We start from the raw sequence: 27,564 nt of genomic DNA, 5'->3' as shown, positions 1-27,564 counted from the left end.
CTTTTTGGCATGTGCTTCTACATTAGAAGGATGAAAGATGATCTCTTTCAGTACGCTCTCTCATCTCCTAGCTCACGTCAAGGAGTTTTCAACTACAGGGTATATGTGCCTGTGCTTCTACTGGAGGACTTTACTTTTTCGTCTGCCTAGAGCACTTTTCTGCTATTCTATAGAAGGAAGGATAGAATAGTGCTGTCCTGTGCTCACAAGCGCTCCTATGGGAGTGTGTCCTCATTGGCTTGCTCGCTTGTACACGAGCTCTATCCTGCATGTGCGCATGCTCCTACAGGAGGGAGGATGGAAGTAGTTCTCCTTTCTCCTTCACCATGCTCCTATGGGAGCATGCCCTAGGGCGCTCCCCTTTGCCTGGTCGCACTCTGTGCACCCACGATTTCTCTTGCATGCACTCTTCTATGGGAGTTATTCCTCACTAGTTAAGGCACCCTCTCCTACAGTAGCACACATTCCTGCCGGAGGATGCCCTCACTTCTATGCTTACCCTCTTTTGAGAGTGCACATTTGCCTTCTAGTAAGGCCAGGAACTTGATAATGTTTTATTCACTAGCATATTTTGAGATCCTACCACTATAGAGTTATTGTGGTTCTTTGACTGGCCAGATAGTACAGTACTACATTGGATTCCTATCTGGGTAAAGCTCGTTTTTCCTTTGCCTACCGTTACACTAAATAGTTTGGCCTATTCTTTACACATTCTCCTCTTTTCTCATACACCTGACAACTTTAAGATAAGGTAAAGAGTGTAGGACACAGCACATTATTTCCCGTGTTGCCTGTCATTCTAAGGGATAGGATAAAAAATCTCCATCTCTGGCTCAAGAGTTTGGGTCAAGGACCTAGAATCCAGCCAGCCATGACTAAAATACTTCTTCATCTCTTCCCTACAAAGGCAACTAGCAGAGACCAGATTGACTTGCCTGCCTGTACTGATAAGTGGACACTGACTCTTCTTTTAGTAAGGAGGGAATAAGAAAAGAGATCTGTTTTCTTTCTAGCTTCGTGGAGAAATCGGACACGCGTTCCCCCAAGGGGACAAGAGGACCCCCTGATTTCTTCACATAAAGTCTGAATATTGGATCTACTCCAGCTCTGAGGACGAACCTATCAGAGGCACTTTTCACGACAACAGTAATCTGTTGGTAACTATAATTTTCAATACCCCTCACATATATTAATCTCCACAGGCTCCTGGATAAGTAGTGCCTCAACAGATCTCGTAGCAAACTTACTCTTTCATAGACAAGAAACATCTCGTTTAAGATTGCAGTTGTGATGTAAGTCTTGAATGATCGGTACGATCGATTTGCCTTTTAACTCGTCTTTCTTCCTCTTCGTTTGGGTGTAGCAATCACTCTGTTATTTATTGGACTGGACAATAGATACATGACCAAGCTACTTTTTCGTAGCAATAATTTGTTGAAAAGTATTCTCCCCAGGGAGGATGGACAAATGTATGCACCCATCTTCTCTTGTGATTATACATTTAAGCAACATATCATAGGTTATTTTATGACCGTCTACTAGTTCATGGTAGTGACTTAGTCTAAAAATTGCCTCATCTTCATGTTCAGGTTGTTAGGAGTTTGACAGATATCACCATTTGTGCTCATATACTGAACCAAAGACCTTTTGAAATATTTTGGAAAAGTAAACCAGCCAATTAGTTTTAGGGGCTTCCTCCTTCCTTTGGCTAAATCTCCTATTAAAGGATGAAAGTTATACAAATTTATTTTAGTAATTTGTATATTTCCTAACTATGCATACCCGAGTTCTTTGTTATATTTCCTCCCTGAACCACCCTTGAAGTCCTTGGCTGAATGTCAAAGTGAGAGCTCAGTTGCCTGTCGGACGAGTAGGGCTGCCCTGCCACTCAGTAGTAACTACTGACACCTTGTATAAAGTTTTAATAACCGAATCCAGCTTCACTGCAAGCATATTCCTATTAAAGGCCTCGGGTTTGTGCAGTTAGGAAAAGTACAAATTGCTTTAAAAAAAATTTTGGTTTTCATATTCTACTCTTTCTTGAAAAAACTTTACTTGACTTTAGTTTCACTCTATTCATTTTTTTTTTTTTATTATTCAGCTTGTTCTGGATTTTAATTAGCCTGCTGAGAAGTTTACAACTCACCAATAGGTTATAAAAAAAGTTAATTACTGTACTGATACCTATTGGTGAGTTGTAAACTTCTCAGCCGGCTAATTAAAATCCCGAACAAGCTTATTCCCACTTTTTCATGTCACACAGTTTACATTTTGAGCATATAGTACATGAATGATGAGTAAGTATTGAAATAATTTTTTTAAAAATACCATTATTTCTATTTATCAGTCTAATTCATGGTAGTGTCTGAATTATAAGAAGTACATCACAATCCAATTTTTTGCTTTTCTGCATTTTCACTTACCTCTATCTATTGGCATTATATATAAAATTTGTAGCCTTTGGAAATGCCATGGTCTTATGATTTATTAAATTGTGTCTGTATCAGATTTATTAATAAAAGTTACATAACACAATTTGTTTAATTCAGCCATTATTTGGTCTCAGATATAAGTGGATATAACTTTTTAGCTCGTTAACATTAAAGCTTAATGCTAGGAAAAAAATATTTTAATGTAAGGAAAGTAAATACAGTATAAAAGTTAGCTCTTGATGGAAACTTTCTCATGTTACATCTCTTCTGTGTTTATTCTTTAAGGAAAATGGAGTTTGAGCCATCTAGTGAGAGACTTTCATACTTCACAAGCTGGAGGTTCTTGCTCTCAAGAACTGCTATTAGCTCAATGTGTCATAGTTGTGAGGGTTATTGTAGCCTATAGTTGACTACATAGTTAACCCCTTTTACCCCCAGGGTATTTGGAAATTTGGGGTTATTTTTTTACCAGCACATTTTGCAGTATATTTTGTTTAAATTGCTCTAACAACCTTAATTTTTGTCATAGAGAGGTCAGGTTGGTCGCATTCTCTTTGAGAATGCCTGAATTTTCTCAAAAAATTATCAAAAATATGAAAAAAAAAATTTTTATAGCATTTTTTTGCAAGGACGTACCGGTACGTCCATGGGGGTAAAGGGATGGGTTTTGTGAAACGTACCAGTACGTCCTTTGGGGGTAAAGGGGTTAATCAGTTACTGCATGAATGTTGGCTTGTTATAGAAGGGGTTAATGAATAGTGTCTTGCTGCTGATTTTGGAAGTATCTTATGGAAAAGGTTTCTTATTTTATTGGTTCTGAATATGCTCTTGACTTTGCTCCAGGGTCCATTTGATATGGAGGTTTTTCTTTTTATCTCAAAATGAATTAAAGTAATTAAAAGTAACTAACCCTGTCAAACTCTCTTAATGCTATAAGATACAGAAGTTCTCATCATTTTTCTTTTGCTTTTCGTATACAGTATAACGAAATAGAATTTTGTTTAGGCAGTCTAATGTGTAGTCTGTTTTATTAGTTCATAGTATATTGCCATATAACAGTCTAGGGTGTCAGTGAGCCAGATAGGTCAAGAAAAGTATGTCATCTCCTATAATAGATGATAATGTATGATATACATACACATACATACATATACCAAGGCACTTCCCCCAATTTTGGGGGGTAGCCGACATCAACAAACGAAACAAAAACAAAAAGGGGACCTCTACTCTCTACGTTCCTCCCAGCCTAACAAGGGACTCAACTGAGTTCAGCTGGTACTGCTAGGGTGCCACAGCCCATATATATCCAAGGTTAAATATCCACATCTTAGGTTTCTTATTGCCAACTTAGATATTCAGACTCATTATCTTTCTACACAAATACAAACCTTCATCATTTATATAGGAGTATTTTTCAATGAAAGCTGTGAAGGTTGGTGAAGCTTGGTAACAAGGGAGTGTCAAGGGGTTACTACCTACTTAAATGACATAGCTATTCAAATTCTGACTGTGGTATTCCGAGACGGCCTCGCTTCATCAAAAGCCATCAAAATATCCAGGTGGTTGACTCATACAGTTAGGTTCTTTATGCTGTTTAAGATTGCCTTCTATCCTTTTTCTAATCACAATCTTAGGATCAAGATAGATTAGAGAAGTGTTTCTGTATTGGCACCTGAGGATCTAAGCTGACTGACGTAGTCTCGTCTCAGTGAGATGGGGTGGGGGGGGGGGGAGACCAAAGCAATATTGTATGATAGAACAACATTCATAGCTATGGAAAGTAGTGCTTTTAGGACCCTGTGCTGTAGACACCTCATCTGACAGTTGACTCACTAGTCAAGTGACTTCTTTAGCTGGCTAGCTCATGTCTTCTCATCCGGCATCCATTTCATGAAGTGAAATACAGTATACCATTTTTGGTAGTTTAACTACAGTTACTTCAAGTTAGAAGCTTTCTGAAGTATCTTCTTCAGATTTTCCTGCTCTTAGATCAATCAAGGGAGGTGTGTGGTTTATGTGTACTGTACAAACAAAAAGACTACTTATCTGCAATTTTGTTCCCAAGACTTAGTGCAGAATTTTACCTCTGCTCACTCTCCTGGATTAGACAGCTACCCTTTGGTTGTATTGATGGTTGAGTACATATATATATATACAGTAGTACAGTTTTTGTGTACTGTACAAACAAAAAGACTACTTATCTGCAATTTTGTTCCCAAGACTTAGTGCAGAATCTTACCTCTGCTCACTCTCCTGGATTAGATAGCTACCCTTCGGTTGTATTGATGGTTGAGTATATATATATACAGTAGTACAGATATCTTTGTCATAGATGGAGAGGAGTGTTAATTTTCTCTTTTCTGTTGACTACCTTTAGATGTACGAGTTGGTGCTTTGCCAGGTCCTAGAGCAGTCAACCAGCTGATCCTGAGAGGAATTATAGATAATAGAAGGTTCCAACTTGTTTGCATGGAGAAAGTTCAGGTTGACTCGGGTAATTCTTCATCAATTTCAGACGAGTAGCTTCGTTTGCTAAAATACGACCAGTTCCCAGACAAGGACATAAGTTTTTGAGGAGCCTTTTATAGTCATTTATACTCCTCATTAAGAGGTTCTCTGTGAGCTGTTTCTTATCCACCTTACTACTTCTCAAGGCTTCCATGATGGATAATGAAGGCCAAAAAGTCTTATAGGTGAACTCTTGTTGTGAAAAGGAAGATTGACTATTCTATGAATAAGTAGTAATGAATAAGTCTTATTTCCTTATTTCCTTTCCTCACTGGGCTATTTTTCCCTGTTGGAACCCCTGGGCTTGTAGCACTTTGCTTTTCCAACTAGGGTTGTAGCTTGGACAGTAATAATAATAATAATAATAATCGGGGAAAACTAAAACCATCACTGGTAAATGGAACCATAAATGATATTGATTATCAATTATTTCTATGGACGTTCCCTCATGTTAATATTGCTTCAGAAGCTCGTTTATCGAATTTTACCACCAAAACTTTATCAAAAATGTTCCCATTGTCTTTCCTTTCAAGATACATGCCCTTAGTAAAGTAACCATGACAACTTAGTAGTCAATGGCAAGTAACACACTAAGAGTTTCCCATTCATCAGTTTTGTCCTTCAAAGTGTTTCTCCAAGATGTGTGTCTCCCCTTCTAGATAAAGTGATAGGTGTTTATTGCATTTTGATTTAATTCTTACTCTGTTGGCTATCATTTCTGCTCAGGGAAAGCATTTGGTTTTAAATAACCGATGTGAAGAGTACAATACTGTATCTTAAGGTTCATTCAGGAATTATTTTCCAAATTTGTGTTTAAGAAACTGGAGATTATATACTCTGCAGTGTTAAAGCTTCTACATTGTAAACAGAATGACTGTTGTGTGTTGCTCATAACTGCTGAGAAAAGTAATTTTTAATTTAAGGAGAATTACAAAGAAAGAATATTTTTTTTGTGGAGAAGATAATGATATGACACTAATATTTGCTTACCAGCCAAGTTAGTGATGAACTTATGCGGTTTCAACTGATCTAACTTACTTTTGTCATTCTCAGAGACCCACTATCCTTTTGTTGTGGGTGGTAAATCTGTCTTGCCTGCCCGGTCGCTTACACTAATGCAACTTCCATAGTCAGAACTAGTAGTTAGAATCACATAGTGTTCCTTTAGTCAAGTTCTGAACGTTCACCAACCCCTACAGAGTCGAGTTCCTCCTATGTGAGTCGCGGATTCTTAAATTACGTTTTCTTCTGCAGCTAAACCCTTGTACTTCTGTATACTGTACCTACATACATACATATACCAAAGGCACTTCCCCCAATTTTGGGGGGTAGCCGACATCAACAATGAAACAAAACAAAAAAGGGGACCTCTACTCTCTACGTTCCTCCAGCCTAACCAGGGACTCAGCCGAGTTCAGCTGGTACTGCTAGGGTGCCACAGCCCACCCTCCCACATTATCCACCACAGATGAAGCTTCATAATGCTGAATCCCCTACTGCTCCTCGGTCATCTAAGGCACCGGAGGAAGCAGCAGGGCCTACTGGAACTGCGTCACAATCGCTCGCCATTCATTCCTATTTCTAGCACGCTCTCTTGCCTCTCTCACATCTATCCTCCTATCACCCAGAGCTTTCTGTACCTAGTTGCATTATAAGTCATGTGGATAAGGATTCGAGTAAGTAGCTGGATTAATATTTCCCTTATCTCGCCAAAGTAAGTGCTTTTAAACAACATAATTTTAATTTAGGAGATGGCATTTCATATCATAAATGCTCTGAATCGTATTTTGTTATTGGTGATGTATCTGATCAGCTGGTCTATTACATCATGTAATCTCTTTTGGATGACAGTGCCTTTTCGTTTGCTTGAAATCTCGGCCACTAGCTTATCATGGGAATTCTTTTGTTGGGGGAGGGGGGTAATTTGTAACACTCATCTGTTTATTATCCTTACAAGTCTGGCTATAAAAAAAAAGGCAAACATTTTATGGGTTATTTGTATTTACTGAAGAACTAAAGTTTACTGTTTAATACTAAGTTTAATTCTCAAATAAAATAAACCTTTTTACATCTATTGTTTTGTGGTTACCATAGTAACTTATATGGTTTCCTTGGACTAATGTTTCTTTGTTTGCATAAGAATCACTAAATCAGTTTGATTTTACCTCATTTGATTAATAGCTGAGTATGCCCTTCTCTTACAAGTTCAACCATCAGGCCATTGCATCATTTTCTCCAATAAGATAAATTTAGGGTTTTGTACCTTACTTGCTTGAACAAGTTTTCTTTTAGGTTTAAAATTTTTAATTAGATCATGCCACACACTTCCGAGAGAGGTATCTCGTAGCTCATTTGTTCACCACACTAACCACTAAGAGAATGCGGTACAAAATCGCCCAAAAGGAATTCCTACGTCCCACAGCACATGGCCTTGTTTTCAACTCCAGAGCCAGACAGATTTGAGAACCATTACTGGTAGATCAAATAAATGAGATGGATAATCAATTTTATCCAAATGATTTACCCCACTACACTTGAAAACAAGATCTTAGTTGTCTTTCATTCATAGAAACTGGTTCCCAGAGCAAAATTTCATTGAAACAATAATGACAGATGAGAATATTATTGGAATTGTAAAAGAAAAGTGATGTCATTAGTTACAGCCAAAGAAACCCCTGAATTTATACAAATGGGGATTTTAACTTAGGATAAGGCTGTAAATATCGAGAGAAACAACTTTTATGTTAAATTTTTGTAATCATAAGTCTTATTTCTCGAATTTATCCTTTTCTTCGTTCATTTTGTCAGATAAGTGTACAGACCAGCGTGTTGGTATCAGTTTATGTTGTACAGAAGGCTTCATAAATCTAGAAAACTATGGTAATCAAAAGATGTGGGGAACCTTCCAAGCAAGACTTGCTATTTATAATTTCTGAACTTAGCATAATGAAAGTGCTGTCATAGCATGATGTTTTTTTTGTTAAATAGCATTTTTCTCTCCAAATTCCATATTTTTCTAGTAAGGACATTAACCAAATCTGGAGGACAACTAGTTGCTCACTTACATATTGATCATACACATACATATACCAAGGTATTTCCCCCAATTTTGGGGGGTAGCCGACATCATCAATGAAAAAAAAAAAAAAAGGGGGACCTCTACTCTTTACGTTCCTCCAGCTGGTACTGCTAGGGTGCCACAGCCCACCCTCCCACATTATCCACCACAGATGAAGCTTCCTAATGCTGAATCCCCTACTGCTGCTACCTCCGCGGTCATCTAAGGCATCGGAGGCAGCAGCAGGGCCTACCGGAACGGCGTCACAATCACTCGCCATTCATTCCTACTTTGTCGATGTCTCACAGGATGTAGATACAGGAGAGGGGGTTCACAGCCCCCTCGTCCCGTCCCTTTCAGTCGCCTCTTACGACACGCAGGGATAACGTTGGCGCTATTCTAATTTTTATATGCCCCAGCGGCCACAGGGGGAAAATTGATATTGATATTATAAGGAAAATATTCAAATCTGGAAAACAACCAAATACTACTTTAGCTGGTGGATATGGTCTGTTTCTGTAGTTTGTTAAACATGATTGCTGATATATCTCCCTTTGAGTGATATTCTTCATGTACAGTAGTTTAGCATAATTTCATCATCTACTTTGTGCGAGGGATCAAGTCAGCAAATCCTCAATAGCTTTTGATTGGGGATCTTAGTGAGATTTTGTCATTTTTTATGAGGAGCATAAAACTCAAGAATCTATTTCTCTTCATATCAGCTTGAGCATTTAAATACATACATATACCAAGGTACTTCCCCCAATTTTGGGGGGTAGCCGACATCAACAAATGAAACAAAACAAAAAGGGGACCTCTACTCTCTACGTTCCTCCCAGCCTGACAAGGGACTCAACCGAGTTCAGCTGGTACTGCTAGGGTGCCACAGCCCACCCTCCCTCGTTATCCACCACAGATGAAGCTTCATAATGCTGAATCCCCTACTGCTGCTACCTCCGCAGTCATCTAAGGCACCGGAGGAAGCAGCAGGGCCTACCGGAACTGCGTCACAATCGCTCGCCATTCATTCCTATTTCTAGCACGCTCTCTTGCCTCTCTCACATCTATCCTCCTATCACCCAGAGCTTTCTTGAGCATTTTACATGAATTTATTGTATATTCCCAACCTTCGGAGTTGTACCCCAACTAAGATTTATCTCTGAAATTTGGGTTTATGTGCAGTTCTGCAAGTGAGTCTTATTTTATTTTTGAACTGGATACACAAGTCCCATGACCCCACAATTTTTTTTTTTCTTTAGAAAGATGAACAATTACAATTGATCATATTTTATGTAACTGTAGTTTTCAACCAAAATGAATATCAATGTTTGAAATTTATTCTTGAAAGAAATCTTCAGCTTAACCAATCCTCAATTCTGTAATTTATTATGTGAATAATATCTAGTATAGTACATACATACATACATATACCTAGGCACTTCCCCCAATTTTGGGGGGTAGCCGACTTCAACAAATGAAACAAAACAAAAAGGGGACCTCTACTCTCTACATTCCTCCCAGAATAAATATTTACTGCCTCACTTATAGAAGCCAAGTGTTGACTCTGGTCTGTTTAAACAATTTGTTGTTGATCACAAGATTAAGGTATTGCTCAAGGCACCCTTACATATTCTTACAACTTACCAGTCTTAAAAGTTATCCTTTGCCGCAATGAATTTCTTTAGCATTTTACATGCAACTATAAAGAAAGGATAAAAAAGAAAGAGCAAAGTCACTCACTTTTTAACAGTAATAGTACAATGCTTTACGGATAGGTTGACAATTCAAGTCTTTCTTATCACTCACATCATCACCATATACAGTGAGTGAGCTTGCTTGCAGTTTGACTGTAAGGCAACAGTAAAATCTTATCAGATAATAGCATCAATAGTGATTTTATTAGCTTCTCATTATCAGTCTCAGCTGATAATTTTGATAAGCTGGTGTTTGATCATTCTAATAAACTGAAGTGCTTCCCCACAATGAAGTTTAGTGAATCTGGACAAGCAAGGTGAATCTTGAGATTTCTCTTGTCACAGGAACAAAAATTTACATATTTTTAATGATACTGTGCCATTTATGATGCCTATCATTATTATTATTATTATTATTTATTTTATTTTTATTATTATTATTATTATTATTATTATTATTATTATTATTAGCCAAGCTGCAACCCTAGTGGGAAAAGTAGCATGCTAAAAGCCCAAGGGCTCCAAGAGGAAACCAGGCCTGTGAGAATGGGAAATAGAGAAGTAATGAATAAACTATATAGGAGAAATAATAAAAAGAAATAATAGAATATATTAAGATCAGTACCAATATTAAAACAGTCATTCATATATTAGAATATGAAATGAGACATTCAGTGTGTTAACTTGTTCAAGAGCAAAGCATTTGATTCAAATTTAAACGACTGGAATTCCACCAATTTAACTGCCAGATTAGATCATTCCACAATCTGGTCACATGGAATAAGACTTCTAGAACACTGTAATATTGAGCCTCATGATGGAGAAAGCAAGATCTGAATGCAAAGGTTGATCAAGATTATGAGATATCTTGTGTAATATGCACAAAGAAATAAGTGAATGACAGTGCAAGGTGATTGATATCTGGATTTGGGAAAAGAAGTCCAATGGACTGCTATTTTTTGTCCAACAAATCAAGATGATATCAAGCAACTGAGGACCAGACATAACAGTGCTCAAAACATTATAGATTTAAAAAAAATGAAACATTACCTCAGGATGGATTGATCACCTAAAAATCTTTAGAAGACAAAATATTGTTTCAGAAAATTTTTCATAACCTCATAAAATATATTATATTCATTCACTATACTGTACTCGCTACTGGACATAAATAATTTTTAGCATGGAATTTCAGTCAAATTCTCAGACTCTCAGGGAAACCTATGTGAAGGGCCTCTCAGCCAATCCTAGTCCATCATGCTTTGGTCTAGTAAACCCAGGAGGAGGGTACCTTTATTGAAGCATGCCCTGCATTCTCCCTGGTAGCCTGAGAGGGATGTTAAGCATTGGGCCAAAGAATTTTGTATGGCTCATGGATGTAAGTTGTGTAATTGAGAGCATTGATCACGAATCTAAATTACCATGGACACGATGTAAAGCTTTTGAGCTCTGTTGGTGAGTAATGTGTGGCACATACATTTTTATTAAACGTGTACATGTGTCATGCAGAAAATTCTGTATGGGATCTGAACCGACATATTTTATCAGAAAATTGGTTGTAGTACACATTGTCCTACAATTTCTTCAATGAGTAATTATCAACTCGCAACAGTTACACAATAACAAAGGGAGGAGCAGGATATTAAAAAACATTCTTCATGCATGCATACATACATACATATACCAAAGGCACTTCCCCCAATTTTGGGGGGTAGCCGACATCAACAATGAAACAGAACAAAAAAGGGGACCTCTACTCTCTACGTTCCCCCAGCCTAACCAGGGACTCAGCCATGCATGCATACCAGGGTAAATGACCAGTTTATAAGTTCAAAAGCCTTTTTAGCTATGTTCAACCTTTCCTCAGTACATGGTTACAACGTTGAGAGATTTTACTATCATAAAGTAAGAATGGGGACAATAATATACCACTATAAACATTAAGTAAAATGTTCATGATATTTACATATTATTCTATCACAATGCCAGTTATTATTGCCTAGTGGGTACAATATCCAGGTCGCCGTAACGTTTGAAGAAATTAGTAAAAAGTAGGCTGGTACTTGCAAGAGAAATTGTACTCGTTATATAATAGAACATTTTTATATTATTGAATATATACAAATATATTTACGCTTGTTAAGTCATATCACTAGATGAAAGCCTGCAAGTTAATCACTATAATAATCAAAGTAGATATAGTGTATGGTGTCATGAATGCAAATGATGCAACCTTTAGAATAAATGCTCAGCATTCATATTATGACCAATATGCAAACAATAAGTATTATGCAAACAAATTATCCAATTTTTTTAAGAGAGTTACCTAAGTTGAATGTTGTTAAAGAACAATTTTTTACAACTAATTTATTCAGAGGTTTATTTAGGTTGGCATACGAGATCTCCATAAGGAACATTTTGATAATACAATACTGTATAAAGTTTATAGTTGCAGTAAATATAGTTTCTACCCTCCACACAAACATTAACATATCTTTAGAATTGTAAGGAGATAACTTCAGAAATCGTGTAAGCTTGTAGATTTGAGGAAATGAATGAGTAGTAAAACTCTAATTATTTGGATTAAACAGCATTTTATAACCAATCGGTATCAGGGTTGACTACTTGGATTTTTCATTAACAATTTCTTTCTCTTTTTTAGATATAAAAAGCTTCTTTTGGTGGAAGAGTGAACTTGAAACAGATAGATTGAATATAGAAATCTCCTTAACCAAGTTTATCTGGAATGAGATATTCTTTGTTAAAGAAAAGGTTTTTGTGATCAAGTTATGTCGTGTTATTGAAGAGAACCATCTCAAACCCACGGATATTTTAAGCAGTTTATAGAAAATATAAAACATGCAATCCACCACCATTTATAAAATCAGCCTGAAAGGTATTTATCCTTGGACACAAATTCTGAATCTTCCTAGTCAAGTTTTCTGATTGTTGAGAGTATGAAAAGTCTTCATTACATAAATAAGGTACTTTCCTTAATATGAGGCATAACCTTCTCTTAGTTTCAGATTTACTTAACACGCATTAACCGATTATTGATGAATTTGTCAGTGCTTAGAGAAATTAGAAAATTACTCATCATATAGAAAACATCTTATGACACTTCTTATAAACTGAATTTACCTCGTGAATACAAAGGCATCATATTCATCAGACAAGTTGTATATAACCTTTGAGATCAGTTTATTTTTTGTTTTATGAAGCTCATCTGAATTAGTGGTATTCATCTGGCCTTTGAATGTTTTATGAACACTGTATGACACGTGATAGTTTTAGCAAACAGTGATACAATCATCATAGTGAAACTTATGTGATTAAAAGTACTGGCTAACTGCAATCTTTTAACATCAAGAAAAGAGAGTATTGATTTTGGGAAGGTGAAGGTACTGTATATTCTTCTCAGATGTATTTGCACTGCAACAACCTGCAGTGGAGAGTTTAGATTGATTGGAAAGTGTTGGAGATCTTGATGGGTGTTGATAATGCATCTGCCATAAAAGCAATGACTGTGATATGCTGCACTGTCTTATGAGATTTTGGTGCATTAATATGTATGGCAAAAATATGCTGTATGTGTACATATTGCAGTCAGAACGTATGGCTTTTGTAGGACAAAAGCTATTATGTAGAGGGTTTTATTTTCTTTACTGGGTTATATATTTACAGTATTGAGTTTATATGTTTTGTTCTTCCTGTCTGAATTTCTATCTCCTTCAGGTCTTCATCTATGCCTTTCTAAAAACTTGCTATTGGCCAAAAGTACATTAATATATTTTCTTCATGGATCACTGCGCTAGCAAAGCATAATTCTTTTTTTTTTTTTTTTGATAAATTCTAACCATAGAAAACTTTGCAAATTAAACATTGCAATCAGAGTACCTCTTGCCTCTTGTGGTATTTGTATTCAGTATTGTTCTCCTGGTTTTCAGCTGCTGACTCTCATCTTAATTTGTTAGAGAAAAGCTTGCGGTCTATTAGATTTATCATTCCTGCTCTTGATGGTAATCTTCTGACTGTCTTTCGCATTCAGATCTTCCCAGACTGTACCATCCTGTACATAGTACTAGGTATACTGTTAATTCTAACAGTCATGCCTTCTCCATTATAAGGCTCAACACTACACAGTATTCTAGAAGTTTTATTCCTGCTGTGACCAGATAGTGGAGTGATCTTCCTAATCTGTAGTTAAACCAGTGGAACTTCAGAAGTTCATACTTGCAGAGCATGTTTTTATGTTGAATAGGCTGGTATAGGTCTCTTCATAGTTTAAATATGACCAATCTGTTTTAATGTTGTTACTGATCTAAAGATAATTTTTATTCATTACCTCTCATTTATGGTTTATTTATTTCATTATTTCCTTTCCTCATTGTACTATTTTTTCCTGTTGGAGCCCTTGGATTGTAGCAACCAGCTTTTCCACTTAGCAGTGTACTTTAGCCAATATTAATAATAGATAGTACTGTACAGCATGCATTCACCTCCGGCATCTTTTTGGTAGTATATGTGCAACCAGTTTCCAAACTCTAATTAACTTTACTTTCTTTCCAACCACTGTATACACACTTTTGGTTGCTCACATTTGTTTTAAATCCTTTCCCTCTTCTCTCTATTAAACAATTTTGAGACATCAGGGACCTCTCTTTCAGCACTTCTGTAGATTCCTATATCAATATATAAACAATGAAAGAATTTTGTGCTGATCTTTGATGGACACCAACTTTATTGCTTATGCTTTTGCATTTCCTTTACGTTCCATAGTGTATTATGAAATATGCCATCACTTGGTGAGTGAGTTTCCGGTACCTTCTGCACTAACAATCGCCCATCCAATTAGCCGACTTTAATACTTGAAAGTGCTTCCTTTGGTTCCATAAATATGTAATTAAGCATCTGCTTATTCTATGATATTTTTATCATCTCACATTTACCATATTTTGGCATTGTACCTAATTATCATTCATCCTATGCTTGTTTCAAATACATAGATTGTGTCCGTGATACGTTTCCTTCAAATGGAGCCGCCTAAATTTGTTCAATGCCAAGGATTTTTCTTTCGTTATTGTCTAGCACCTTCTCCAGTACTTCTGATCATGTTCCAGCAGTCTTAATATGCATCTCTTTTACTAAAGTACATTACTACAGGTATTGTACTTTTGTCCTCCATCTCTTTCTTCACATATGATTTTGTCAACTCTTCAATGAATATTTATCTTTTTAGATGTCCAAGTACTTATTCTCCTAGTTCAGTTGTCACTCAGAGCTCTACCTCTGTTCCTTAGACAATTCTTTTTCAACTTTCTCCTGTTCATTTTCATTGCTAATGCTCTATGCCTTTTTCACCCAATGGTAATGATGATTGCCTTTTAAGAATTTTTATTTTATTCCTCATCCACTGAATGATTGTTTATTTTTTTCTTTAATCTGTATGAGGAAATTTTGAGTCTGTTCTCAATGAAAACTTACTCTTTGCTGTGGCTTTATATTTGATTGGTTCTTAGAAACAAAGTTCTCGGCACAATCCCCCCAACCCTAAGGCATTTAATGTATACGTATGTGAGATTTCTTAGTTGTTAAATGCAGAATGGCTTGTGACTGGTGTTAATGGCAGGTCAGCCCAGGAATTGTTTCTGTCTTCTCGGTAATGAAGGAGCCATATAGTGTTATTGGTTCTAGTTAATAAAGGAACCCAATTATGTTTCTAGTTCTAGGCAATGAAGAAACCCAGTTATGTTTCTTGTAATGGAAAGTATCTGGCTTTAGCAAATGTTTTAGCTATACACTAGGTCATTTGAATTTATCAGCACTCCACCCATACTGTTTTTAGTAGTGAACATTAGTAATTCAATATACAATGCTCTATTGTTACTTGAGTTAGTAAAAGAGTTGCGTAATACCTTTTGGAGTTGGTTGTCTTCCCGTTTGAACTGGCTTCTCTTTGGGGAGTTATTCTAGAAAAATTCCTTGCAGATTAATCCATTCACTTACAGCAAAGTTGATTTACAGAAGGTTACCACACGATTTAAGTTCATGGTACAGTACAGTGCTAAGCTTTGTTTGCTGACTCGCCTGACTTATTATCTAAAGGAGCTATTTATTTCTAGCTTGTTTATGCTTTGTTCAGTATGAGTTCCAGAGTGCTGTTCCATCTTGTGACCCCTCTTCAGGCCTAGATCTTGACTGAGGCAATACTATCCAGCAAGTAACGTATAGCTCTAATGAGCGCTCCCATTTTGATTGCACTGTCTTGAGTAATTGGAACTGATGAAGATGAACACAGGAGATTAGCAATCAGATGGAGCTGCGCTTCATGGGAGCCAACAAGTTAACTAGGCCTATTTTTAACCAGGGTCTACAAGTTGCTATACTGACAGTAGGAGCTGTGTTGGTGGACACTTGCTTTATTCTAGGGCCATCAAGTATCTGTAAACGTTGGAAGTAACCAATAGACGGGCTATAATTAGCCTTGCCTGCAGACACGGGTGCTTCAATTCCAGAACTAATGAGTAACCGTACTCTTATCATGACTTAATTATTGGATCAACCTTTGGTTAGAGTCTAGAAACACATCAGAAACAAGAGCTCAATGTTGCCAGGGGCCTTGATAGAGTCTTCATTCAGGCAAAAGGCCAAGTTAGCATTGAGACAATAGATGCTTTGCTACCATTTTGGATCCAGGCCATGTTCTGAGATTGAGTACTCATCAGGTGTAATCAGGACTTGATCCTAGAGCCACAATCAAATCATGTTAATGTTACAAGTTGTTTGCCTGTCTGGAATCATTCAAGGCGTCTTTCTTTAACAATACCCTATTTCAAGATCTTTGGGTGAGATAGAAGACTGTCGGATGGAGCATAGATTCTGTCCCTGAAGACAGGTGCTCTTATTTTTTGTTTGATTGCTTTATGCCATGTTTAGCAAGGTTTTAGGACATTCTGCAGTCAAGTCTAACTGCTTAAAGTTTTGATTTTGGCATTTATGCATGTTGAAATACTGTAAATCATTATTTTTTCTTACAAAAATACAGTTTTAGTTGTGCAAATCCTTCTTTGATGTAAATTCTCTCCTCCATGCCACCAAGGTGTCACATCCTTATTTCCCAACCACTAAAAATAAAGCTGAAAATTACTGGGTAGTAGAGGCCCCAGTTGTGCACATGCGTTGCTACTATTGTTCTTATGTGTTAGACACAAAATCTTAGTATTGCAATACTCTTAGATAAGTAACAGGAAGGACTTTCAAGATGGCTAATTTCAGTTATGAAATCATGGTTTTATCTTTAATGAAATTCTATAGGCATATTGAAGGATTAAGAGTAAAAATTCTCACGAGTTGCCAACACTATTTGTTTTACACATACTTCTTGGTACCCTTGTCAAAAATTATGAAAACTGATAATTATTTTTAGAATGAACAGAAATATGGAAGAATTTTATCATTTCTGATAAGCGTAGTTTTATTTCACAACAATGAAAGATGAATAAAAGTTTATTGGTAATAGTAAAATTCACTGCATCTACACTGAGTAAGGTATGTCAAAGAAAATAATGTAAATACAGTTCTGTATCTTGTAATACACAGAGTAACAGTAACAGCATGAATATTATAAGAAAATACATGCTAAAAGTAAGAGTTGGAAAGTACAGAGATAATACTTGGTTTCTTTTGCATTAACAAGAAATGCAATTCTTATGAAATTAATGTAGGACAGATGGTAACTGGTGGATGGTTAAACGATAAACGATTCTGACACCTCTGAGTGGGATCTACCCTTCATTTTACCTTTCATTTTATTGTGTAAGTAAATGCACAATTTATAGTTGGAATTAATGCATAAAAAAGGAGAAACTAAATAAAGCAGTTTTGACAGGAAAAAACTTATGTTTGGGGAGGTGCTGAATGGTGTTTGTGGGTTAATTATCATGTAGGTACATTAGCAATAACTGGAACAATGGTTCATTTCTAAATCACCATGCATGACGTCATTCATATCAGATGACGTTCAGCTACCGAGGTGCTGTGGAAAATTCAAATGGGCCTGAACTTGCAGGTCTCCCTATACGCATTGAGTTCGCCTGTTAATACACTGGCCCTAGAGTAAGGGAACAATATTCTTTTGGTTTGTCAGGTCATATTGGATTCCTGGTCTTGGAGATCACACAGCACTCTAACTCCAAAAAAAGCACTGGAAATTATATTTAACACACAGGCAGGTCCAAATAGGACTTACAGGATTCTAAGACCACTGGCTTTACCCACTTGTTTTATTATCTGTTGACTGTCGTATCTTATGGGAACTAAAACTTTCTAGATACATTTTAATGTAAAAAAATTGTAACAAATTTTATTTTCTCTTTCTTTTGATATAGGGGTTGCTGTTATGATAATGTACAATTAACCAGTATGTGTTTATTTTTTGTTAGATCATGAATAATTTTTTTTTCATTCCTTTTTTATTTTTAGTATATTGTGCATATCATTTGTGGCCATTAAATTGCAGGAGAGTGGTAGTACTGTAATATTTTGCTACTAAAAAATCTGCTCCACGCAATTACATTTAAAACTTGTTTAATTTTTATAGCATGATTTTTACTCATAGATTTTGTAGAACTAAGACGTTTAGCGAGGTTAATTAGGGATTTCTGTAATTTCTTTCAGATACAAGTCAAGGTCGAGCATTAAGTGAAAAAGTCGAAGAAGCCCTGTCCATGCTTGAAGCTTATAACAAAAGATTAGCGGAAGAAATGGAAGCACGAAAAGCTGTTGCACGTATGCTCCACGATTATATAGCTCATCAGAAGGACTTGTTGGCTCAAGCCGAGGAGACATTGGAGGTAATTCACCTTTTTATATTAATAATAAAATTTCTAACTCAACCCTTTTACCCCCAGGCTCTTTGGAAATTTCCAACCCTTAACCCCCAATGGGTTATTTTTTCCCCAGCACATTTTGCAGTATATTGTTTTTAAATTGCTCTAACAGCCTTAATTTTTGTCATAGAGAGGTCAGGTTGGTCTCATTCTCTTGGAAAATGCCTGAATTGCTTTATCCATACAGGACATTATAAGCATGGCTGAGTCCTTGTCAGCAGGGGCAGTCTTCTTGCTCAAGGCCCCCAGGCACCAGTCGAGAAAATTGAAAATCTCAAAGGCACGAAATATACCCTTTAAGAAGTGGTCTAAGTCGGAAAAGGTCCAGCAGACCTTAGAGCGCCTCATAGCCGATCTACGTGGAGAGTCGACCAAACTTGAGAAGTCAGCCTGGGCAGAGGCAGGGATTCCCAAGCCTGGTTCCTCTCCTGTGGCATACCATACGCCCGCCTTAGAAGTCAGCTTAGTAGGAGGGAACATAAAAGAAGTCTTCCCTAGTTGCTGTTTGGACTGCAACCAATCCCCTAACATTCTTAAAGCTCTCTTAGAGGATCTAGCAAAGACGAGCTTAGTATAGGCCGACTTACCAGGTTGCATGCCTAAAGAAAACTCAGATGGAGGAGAGCGAGGGGTAGCAGAAACAAAATGATCCGGGTAAACCTCTCTGAAAAGAGCCAGGACCTTGCGAAAGTCAATGGAGGGAGGAGAAGACTTGGGTTCCTCCACGTCCGAAGAGGGATCATCTAGGTGCGGAGCTTCCTCCTCAGAAACCTCATCACCTGAGTGTTGCGAGGCGAGAGGTAAAGTCACAGCGGTGTGCTGCACAGCAGAATCCTGACAAGCGGGTGCATAAACACTTGCGGTTTCATCCTCAAGTCTCTGTTGCAGAGGATGAGGGCTGGTAACGACAAAGTCAAGAGGCTGGGATGAAGGAGGTTCTGCGGCGGTTTGAGGAGCAAGTGTGGAGAGAGGCGACTGTATTAAAACCTGAGGTTCAGGCTGCAAAGACTGCTCAAGTAGATTAGAAGAAGGAAGGTGCATGCGTTGAGGTGGTTGACTCCTAGCATGAGTTTCCTGTCTCAAGAGTTGCGCTTGCTTCAAGGGTTGAGGTGGATGCGCAGTAGCAGGTTCCTGTCTCACGAGTTGAGGTTCTTGAGGTGTGAGCTGCGAGAGTTGAGGTAGCGGCTGCGCAGAACGCAGTTCCTGTCTCACGAGTTGAGGTTCTTGAGGTGCTAGCCTCAAGAGTTGAGGTTCTCGCCTTGAGGAAAGTGGAGGTGGCAGCTGCGAGAGCTGAGGTGGCTGCCTCAAGGATGGTAGAGGTTGTCGTACCTCAAGAGGTTGTTGCCTCGAAGATGGTCTAACTGCAAGAAACTCTTGCCTCAAAGGAAGAGGAGGATGTAAGGCATAAGACTCCTGTTCCCATTGTTGAGGTTGCCTTAAGGAAGGTGGAGGTTGCTGCACAACGCTGGTAACTGGCAACTCCCAACGCGGTAGCTCACGCATGGAGGTAGCTTGAGGAACCTCAACTTCGTACGTCTGGCAGACTGGACTGCGGTGAGGAGGAGCGCTCGCAGGAGGAGGTGTAACCTTCTCTGCCTGAAACTCACGCATTAAGACCGCAAGCTGCGACTGCATGGACTGCAGCAAAGTCATCTTGGGATCAACAGACGATAAGGTCTGTTGAGGCAAAGCCTTAACAGAAGATGAGGTCTGTTGAGGCATCGCCTTACCTCTCTTAGGAGGTGTGCAGTCACCTGATGACTGCGGAGAGTCAGAGCTAACCCAATGACTGCATCCGGGTTGTTGAACTCGTGAGGTCTGGACTTTACGTTTAAGAGGTCTTGAGACCTGAGTCCAGCGTTTTCTCCCCAAAATTTCTTCTGCAGACGAGGAAAATAAGGGCTCAATCGTCTGCGGGTGGGAGTGACGGTCTCTGTAAGACACGCCCGCAACCACCGAGGATACTTCTGTGCGCCGATCAAGGCCTGCCGAACCCTTTTGCCCTTCGACATTGCTTCTCCCCTGGGCTTGGGAGCTTGCAAGAGGTCCCGGACTGGGAGGACGACTGGCACGCACAGAAGTACCCTCACGCTCAACACTGACACTGACACTAGCACTCGGCACCGCACTGACACTAGCACTCGGCACAGCACTGGCACTACCACTTCCCACTGCACTTCTCACCTTAAGTTCCTTGACGTCCGCCAAGAGGAACTTGTGGTCACTCACTACCGATTCCACTTTGTCACCTAAAGCCTGAATGGCACGCAAAACATCGGACATATCAGGCTGAGCACAAATAGTAGGTTCGGGGGTAGCCACTACAGGGGGAGGAAAAGGTTGAGGATCATGAGGTGAGGAATAAAGCGAAGAGCGAGCAGAACTCCTCCTAACTCTCTCTCTCTCTAACTTAGTGGTATATTTAAGGAATCGAACAAACTCAAGTTCTGAAAGTCCGGCGCATTCCTCACATCGATCTTCCAACTGACAGGATTTTTCCCTACAGTCGGAACAAGCGGTGTGAGGATCAACCGAGGCCTTCGGAATACGCCTAATACAAGTCCTACATCGTCTATGGGGAGGGGCTTGAGAAAGGTCGGACATCTTGAATCAAAGAGCTAGTCAAGGGGGATTCCAAATAAAGCAAAAGATCGTTAACCATTAATCAAATCAATATAAAAGCTATCTAAGCTAATAGAAAAGTTTCCAGTATAGCGAAAGCTGAAATCTTAGAGTAATACTTCACCAAAAACCGTGAACAAGACTCTAAAATTATAAGCGTATCCATGAACGTCTTGCCGGAAGCACGACAGAGGAAAAATTGAGGTGGTGTCAACAAGAAGTACTGCAGTACCTGGCCACAGGTGGCGCTGGTGAGTACACCCCCTTCTAGTATAGTGATCGCTGGCGTATCCCTTCCGTAGAATTCTGTCGGGCAACGGAGTTGACAGCTACATGATTATCGGGTAAGTTTAATATTGAAAATTATTTTTTCATATTTTTGGTAATTTTTTGAGAGAATTCAGGCATTTTCAAAGAGAATGCGACCAACCTGACCTCTCTATGACAAAAATTAAGGCTTTTAGAGCAATTTAAAAAAAATATACAGTACTGCAAAATGTGCTGGGGAAAAAATAACCATTTGGGGGTTAAGGGTTGGAAATTTCCAAATAGCCCGGGGGTAAAAGGGATAAGATACTTCCAAAATCAGCAGCAAGACACTATTCATTAACCCCTTCTATAACAAGCCAACAATCGTGCAGTAACTGATTAACTATGTTGTCAACTATAGGCTACAATAACCCTCACAACTATGACACATTGAGCTAATAGGAGTTCTTGAGAGCAAGAACCTCCAGCTTGTGAAGTATGAAAGTCTCTCACTAGATGGCTCTAACTCCATTTTCCTTAAAGAATAAACACTGAAGAGATGTAACATGACAAAGTTTCCATCAAGAGCTAACTTTTATACTGTATTTACTTTCCTTAAATTAAAATATTTTTTCCTAGCATTAACCCTTTTACCCCCAGGCTATTTGGAAATTTCCAACCCTTAACCCCCAGGGGGTTATTTTTTTCCCAGCACATTTTGCAGTATATATTTTTTAAATTGCTCTAAAAGCCTTAATTTTTGTCATAGAGAGGTCAGGTTGGTCTCATTCTCTTGGAAAATGCCTGAATTTTCTCAAAAAATTATCAAAAATATGAAAAAAAAATTTTTATAGCATTTTTTTGTAAGGACGTACCGGTACGTCCATGTGGGTAAAGGGATGAGTTTTGTGAAACGTACCAGTACGTCCTTTGGGGGTAAAAGGGTTAACAACCCCCAAATCCTAGTTTCAAAGGCAAGTGGTAGCTTAGTGGCTTTTCTTGTGGGCCAGGGCTTACTCATCACCCCCCAGCTAACTACCGCCACCTCGTATCCAGCTTCATTGAATGCATACCCTTATTAAAGCACTGAGGTTTGTATGTTTAGGAAAAAGGAAATTAACTAAATGTTTGTGATTTTAATGAATTTCTTTTATTACAAGTCAAAGTACACATTATGTATTAGCAGTACTGTATACAGTTTGTTTAAATTTGTTTTAAATTTGATATTATGTTTCTATTAGTGCACCCGAGCGATCAAAGATGACTTCTAAATATTTAGCTAGATATGCACACACATTCAATCCTTGCCACCCCTTCCCCCTTTCTTAATTACAACCTGCTGATTTGGCAATTTGTGGGAGAGTGTGGCTTCAGTGTACCTCATCGGATACTCGCCTCACACCATTGAATGACTACTCCTTCTTCCCCTGAGTGTGATAGGAAAGAAATATATTTATATATATAGTCAGACACTTGCTCGTTACTATATAGGGATGTATCCATAGATGTTAGTGGAACTTCTTTGGTTTACGTGTGGATACACTGTATGTAGTGGGTAGGATGAGTGAGAGATAGATAGATAGATAGATTGATTCAACTGGTCACAACTGCTTCTCAATAACAGAATAGAATGAGAAATGTTATGAAGTGAATTGATAAAGAACATTCTAGAATGCATCATGTAAATTTGGAATTGCTCAGGAAGTCATGTTATGTATACAAGTATAAACTGGGTAGTATTATTGAGAATTAAAAGTTTACTGTAATTGAATGATTCATCTCAATTTAGGCAAATTAAGGATAATGTTAAGTAACCTACCGTCCTATAAATTGTGTATTATTTATTTTCTGAAATTTTTGTTTAAACTAAAAGTCCTAAACTTGATGGAAAGACTTCATTAAACATTCATAGGCATACGAAAAAAACTGATGAAGCAATATAGATTATATCCCAAGTACCTGTAGTTTGGTACCACGATGGATCAAGTGAGACATTTTGCTAGCTAAAGTGCTGTATTTTTATATATATCTGAAGTTATTGTCAGAGGTTATATATATAGCATACCAACTGTATGCATTATTATTTGCACTTAAATAGATTCTGATGCTTTTATTCACTGTGAATGTTTATGCATAGGCAACTTTAGACTAAAATTATGGAGTTCATGCTGCCTAGTATAGGTTAAGAATAGGGTTCTATGCTCTCAAGTTTTAGTTGTCCACAACACTCAAAATATAGAAGTATCAGGGCTAGTGTTAACCTCTGGCTTAACCCTTTTACCCCCAGGCTATTTGGAAATTTCCAACCCTTAACCCCCAGGGGGTTATTTTTTTCCCAGCACATTTTGCAGTATATTTTTTTTAAATTGTTCTAATAGCCTTAATTTTTGTCATAGAGAGGTCAGGTTTGTCTCACTCTCTTGGAAAATGCCTGAATTTTCTCAAAAAATTATCAAAAATATGAAAAAAAAAATTTTTATAGCATTTTTTTGCAAGGACGTACCGGTACGTCCATGGGTGTAAAGGGATGGGTTTTGTGAAACGTACCAGTACGTCCTTTGTGGGTAAAAGGGTTAAAAGTGTTGCTAGCAACTGTGAGGTTTAAGTTATTTTGATTTTAGATGGTAGCATTTTTCCAGAATCCACTCATTGCAACAGATTGCTGTTGGTTGAGCACATTCTAGTGTGATAGTCAAAATCTGTCAGTGAGTCCCTGAAATAATGTCTCGCTGGTAAATCCATCGTAAATATTTTGAATGTTTATTTAGATGCTCTTACTGGGTATCTATATGCAACCGGTCTTCTATTTTTTTTAATTAACTTATTTTTTCAAATGAGAGAAGTATGCAGTGATGAGTGAATGTAGCTTTTAGAATGTTTTAATCATATCTTTACAGTTTTAACAGTTTGAATACTTATGATAGCACTGAATAACCTCACTATTCCCTGTGCCTAGTCTCTAGCATGAATTTTAGGATCCAATCAAACGAGAGAGAGAAGTTACTGTATGTAGAAGAGATAGAAGTAAGACTAGAGCAGAAAGCTTTGGTTTTTGTAATTCACAATCTGCTAATTAATGAGTTATTCTTTTCATTTTGCAGGAGCACCGACTAAAGCAGGGAAAAGTAAAAAAAGTTAGAGAAGAGCTTCGAGCACACTTACAAAATCTACCTGATATATCTAAGTTACCCAGTATTAGGAGAGGTGGTCTAGCCCCGCTCCCCTCGGCAGGTGATCTCTTTACGTGATGTTTAGAGTGATGGAGTTTTATGTGCTCTGTCAGACTTATCAAGTGCCACCAAATATTATAGAGTATAAAAGTTTACCACCTGATATCACCAAGCTACCTGTTTTATAGGTACTGTTCAAGTCTACATTAAAATGCTGCTTATGCATTGAGACATTTAAGATTTTCTATGAATACCAGATACAGTACATAGATGAAGGATAACCACAGACTGTCATAATTGATACACCTGTTTTCACCAAACAACGAGTTCTGTTTTGATAGCAGTTAAAGCTCTGAAAGGTTTGTAATATTTTTTTACGTAAATGAATTTAAAGTATGTATCTGATCTTTTAATATACACAGTATCTTTATTGCTGAAGCATAGCTTGACTCATGAGTATGTCTATACTCACGTGTCTTTATGCTTAGAATTTTTATTTTGTCTAAGGGAGTAAGTCCTTTAATTTAATCAAACTTCTCTCATTATTTAAATACAACATTTCGAGTAGAAAGCCAAATCATCCTGAAGAGTTTATTTCCATTATTTTCATATACATTTGATTTAATATTGATAATAAATGTAGGTACAAGGATGATTTTTATATTTAGTTTTCGTTGTGTAAATTATTTGATTCAAGGCAATAAATACTTTTGACTACGCCGACGAGTCTTTCTTCGGGACTGTAAACAGGCGGCCTTGGAATTTCACCGGCCGCCACAGGTCGACCCAGAAAATACTTTTGACTATATTATTAGGATAATGAGTGCAAATACAGTCCAGTATGCTAGTTATGGCAGTGATCCTTCTTTTATCGTCATTAGGAATTATTCGCAACACCTTTTACACAAAAGAATTAAAATAGAAAATATTGATATTCGTTCGAGTCAGTGACAATGGATTGTTAGAAAGTGAATATCCAGATCTGGTAGTGTGAAGCATTTGCCAGATGTAAATTTGTACATATTCATATCAGGATCTTATGTTTTATAGATCTAAAAATCATTTTTATATATCAAAAACACCAATATTGATACAGTACTGTATGCTTGGAAGGCTGGTATCTATTTTGTACTTGTAGGGAAAAGGCCATGAAGAAGGTTTTTAAGGATCACGAAGCTGCCTTTCTGCATAAAAGTCTGTTTTCCTTTTCTTGCTTTTTTAGCAAGTGAATCTGTGCAATGTGCATGTTCGTTAACATAGTTGTATGAGCTGTGCATTATTGAGGGGATTAAGACTGAGTGAATCATTCAGTGTTAATTGGTAAACCTGCAGTAGATTTAACTATAGAAAAATTTGTGAGGTAGTTTTTAAGTCTTTCTTGAATGTTGGCTCTTCACCAGATAAAATAGTGATTTTTGAAGTGTGATTTGTACATTATTAGAAAAGAATAAAATTTTAACAAGTGTGATTGTAGATTGTGTTTGATTCGCTATTGGGAGTTGTAACAATGCCATGGAAAGAGGATAGTTCCATCATAGTCCCACATTCTGTTCATTGAATATTAATCTTGCAAATAATGTTTTCATATATGATCAGTATATCATAGTTGAGCTCTAGTTTTGTTGCAGTCTTTACCACAATTTAAGCAATAGTTATGCAGTCAATTAATGTCAATGTCAATAGTTGTTTGTAAATGCGTAACTAAATCTTTTCCTTTGGTATTTTATATTTGTTGTGTGAATCCTCTTTAATATAAGCGTTTGTTTTGAAAAGACGAAGGGGGAATCGGAAATAATTTTCCGGAAAAAAAGAAAATGTGCTAAGATATATATTGCAAAGAAAGACATTTACAGTGATTACAAAATTTATATACACTTTTGTTCACGTTGCTCTTAGTGGCATTTTCTTTTAAGGTACTATCTCTCTAGTGATAGCATTTTCATTTTCCCCTTCTTTTTATGTCTAGTTGACAGTTACTGGTTTACAATACAGTAAGATATAAGTCATTTATGAGTGTTTGAGTAAAGAACTGTGAAAAGTACATTTTTTTGCAATTTGTTTATTCTGTTCTAAAAGTTTTATTGCATTACTACGTCATAAAAAAGTAAATGAATTACATATTTATAGTGTGTTTTATTTATTCAAAGCTAAAATTATCTAATTTTAATTGCTGTTGGTAAGATTAATAATGTTTAAGGTATTTCATTTTTTTATGGTGTGTGCTTTTAACTTTTGAAGTGTTACAAGTGGTTTACCTAGAAAATTTTCAAGTTATATATTTGCCACTAAAGGGAATTTTATGTTTTAGGTTAAATGGGAAGGTGTGAGATATTGAGAAACATATAAGGTTATGGACATAAAGAAAGACAGTAGCAGTGAAGAATTGAAGTCTTACGTAAGTTTTATAAAGTCGAGCCTTGAGGAAGATTTCTTCAGAAAAGCACTTAAATGTTGAGGAATAGGAGATCCTGTAGTAAGGAATATGTTTTTTTCTTTTTTATCATGAAAGGTAGTTAGTTTTCAATATTTTGAGTAGAAGTAGCAGTTGTAATTTGTCTTTTGCGGGATGAGGTATTAAAGGTAATCTTTTTGAGTATTTCTCATGTTGTGTTATGCACTTTATTGTTTTAGTTGATCACAGTACTCAGAAATTCAGTAGAAATATCAATTCTTTACCAGATAGTTTAGTCTTACAAAGTAGTACCTATTGCTTTTCATCTTCCACATTCTAAGGATATGAATAACTCCATAATTGCCATGTGATTAATGGAAGAACTTTCAGCCCCTATTTCTCTGTGCTAATCTCACTGATCATCAGAAACGAGTTTTCTTCTCGTAACTGATTTACGACTATACAGGTTTACAAAGAGTGCATCTTGTTCATGAATGAATGCATGGAAATGGTCATATTGAAATTAATTTGCCTTATGAAATGTGATATGA

The 27,564-nt window shown here is 37.2% G+C and overlaps 1 protein-coding gene across 2 annotated transcripts in view; it reads left to right on the top strand.

Annotated features, from left to right (window-relative positions):
- Window positions 1-26,745, top strand: part of LOC137654462 (regulation of nuclear pre-mRNA domain-containing protein 1B) — a 72,374-nt gene extending 45,629 nt beyond the window's left edge. For both annotated transcript variants that reach the window (XM_068388116.1, XM_068388115.1), the window contains exons 7-8: window positions 18,369-18,544; window positions 24,553-26,745. In XM_068388116.1, coding sequence (XP_068244217.1) covers window positions 18,369-18,544; window positions 24,553-24,699 — 323 coding nt within the window. In that variant the 3' untranslated portion in view covers window positions 24,700-26,745. The remainder of the gene's footprint in view (window positions 1-18,368; window positions 18,545-24,552) is intronic.
- The last annotated feature ends 819 nt before the right edge of the window (window positions 26,746-27,564 follow it).

This window comes from Palaemon carinicauda, chromosome 15, assembly GCF_036898095.1.
Source record: "Palaemon carinicauda isolate YSFRI2023 chromosome 15, ASM3689809v2, whole genome shotgun sequence".
Lineage (NCBI taxonomy): Eukaryota > Metazoa > Arthropoda > Malacostraca > Decapoda > Palaemonidae > Palaemon > Palaemon carinicauda.
Note: the sequence above shows the minus strand (reverse complement) of the source record. Positions and strands in the feature narration are given on the sequence as shown.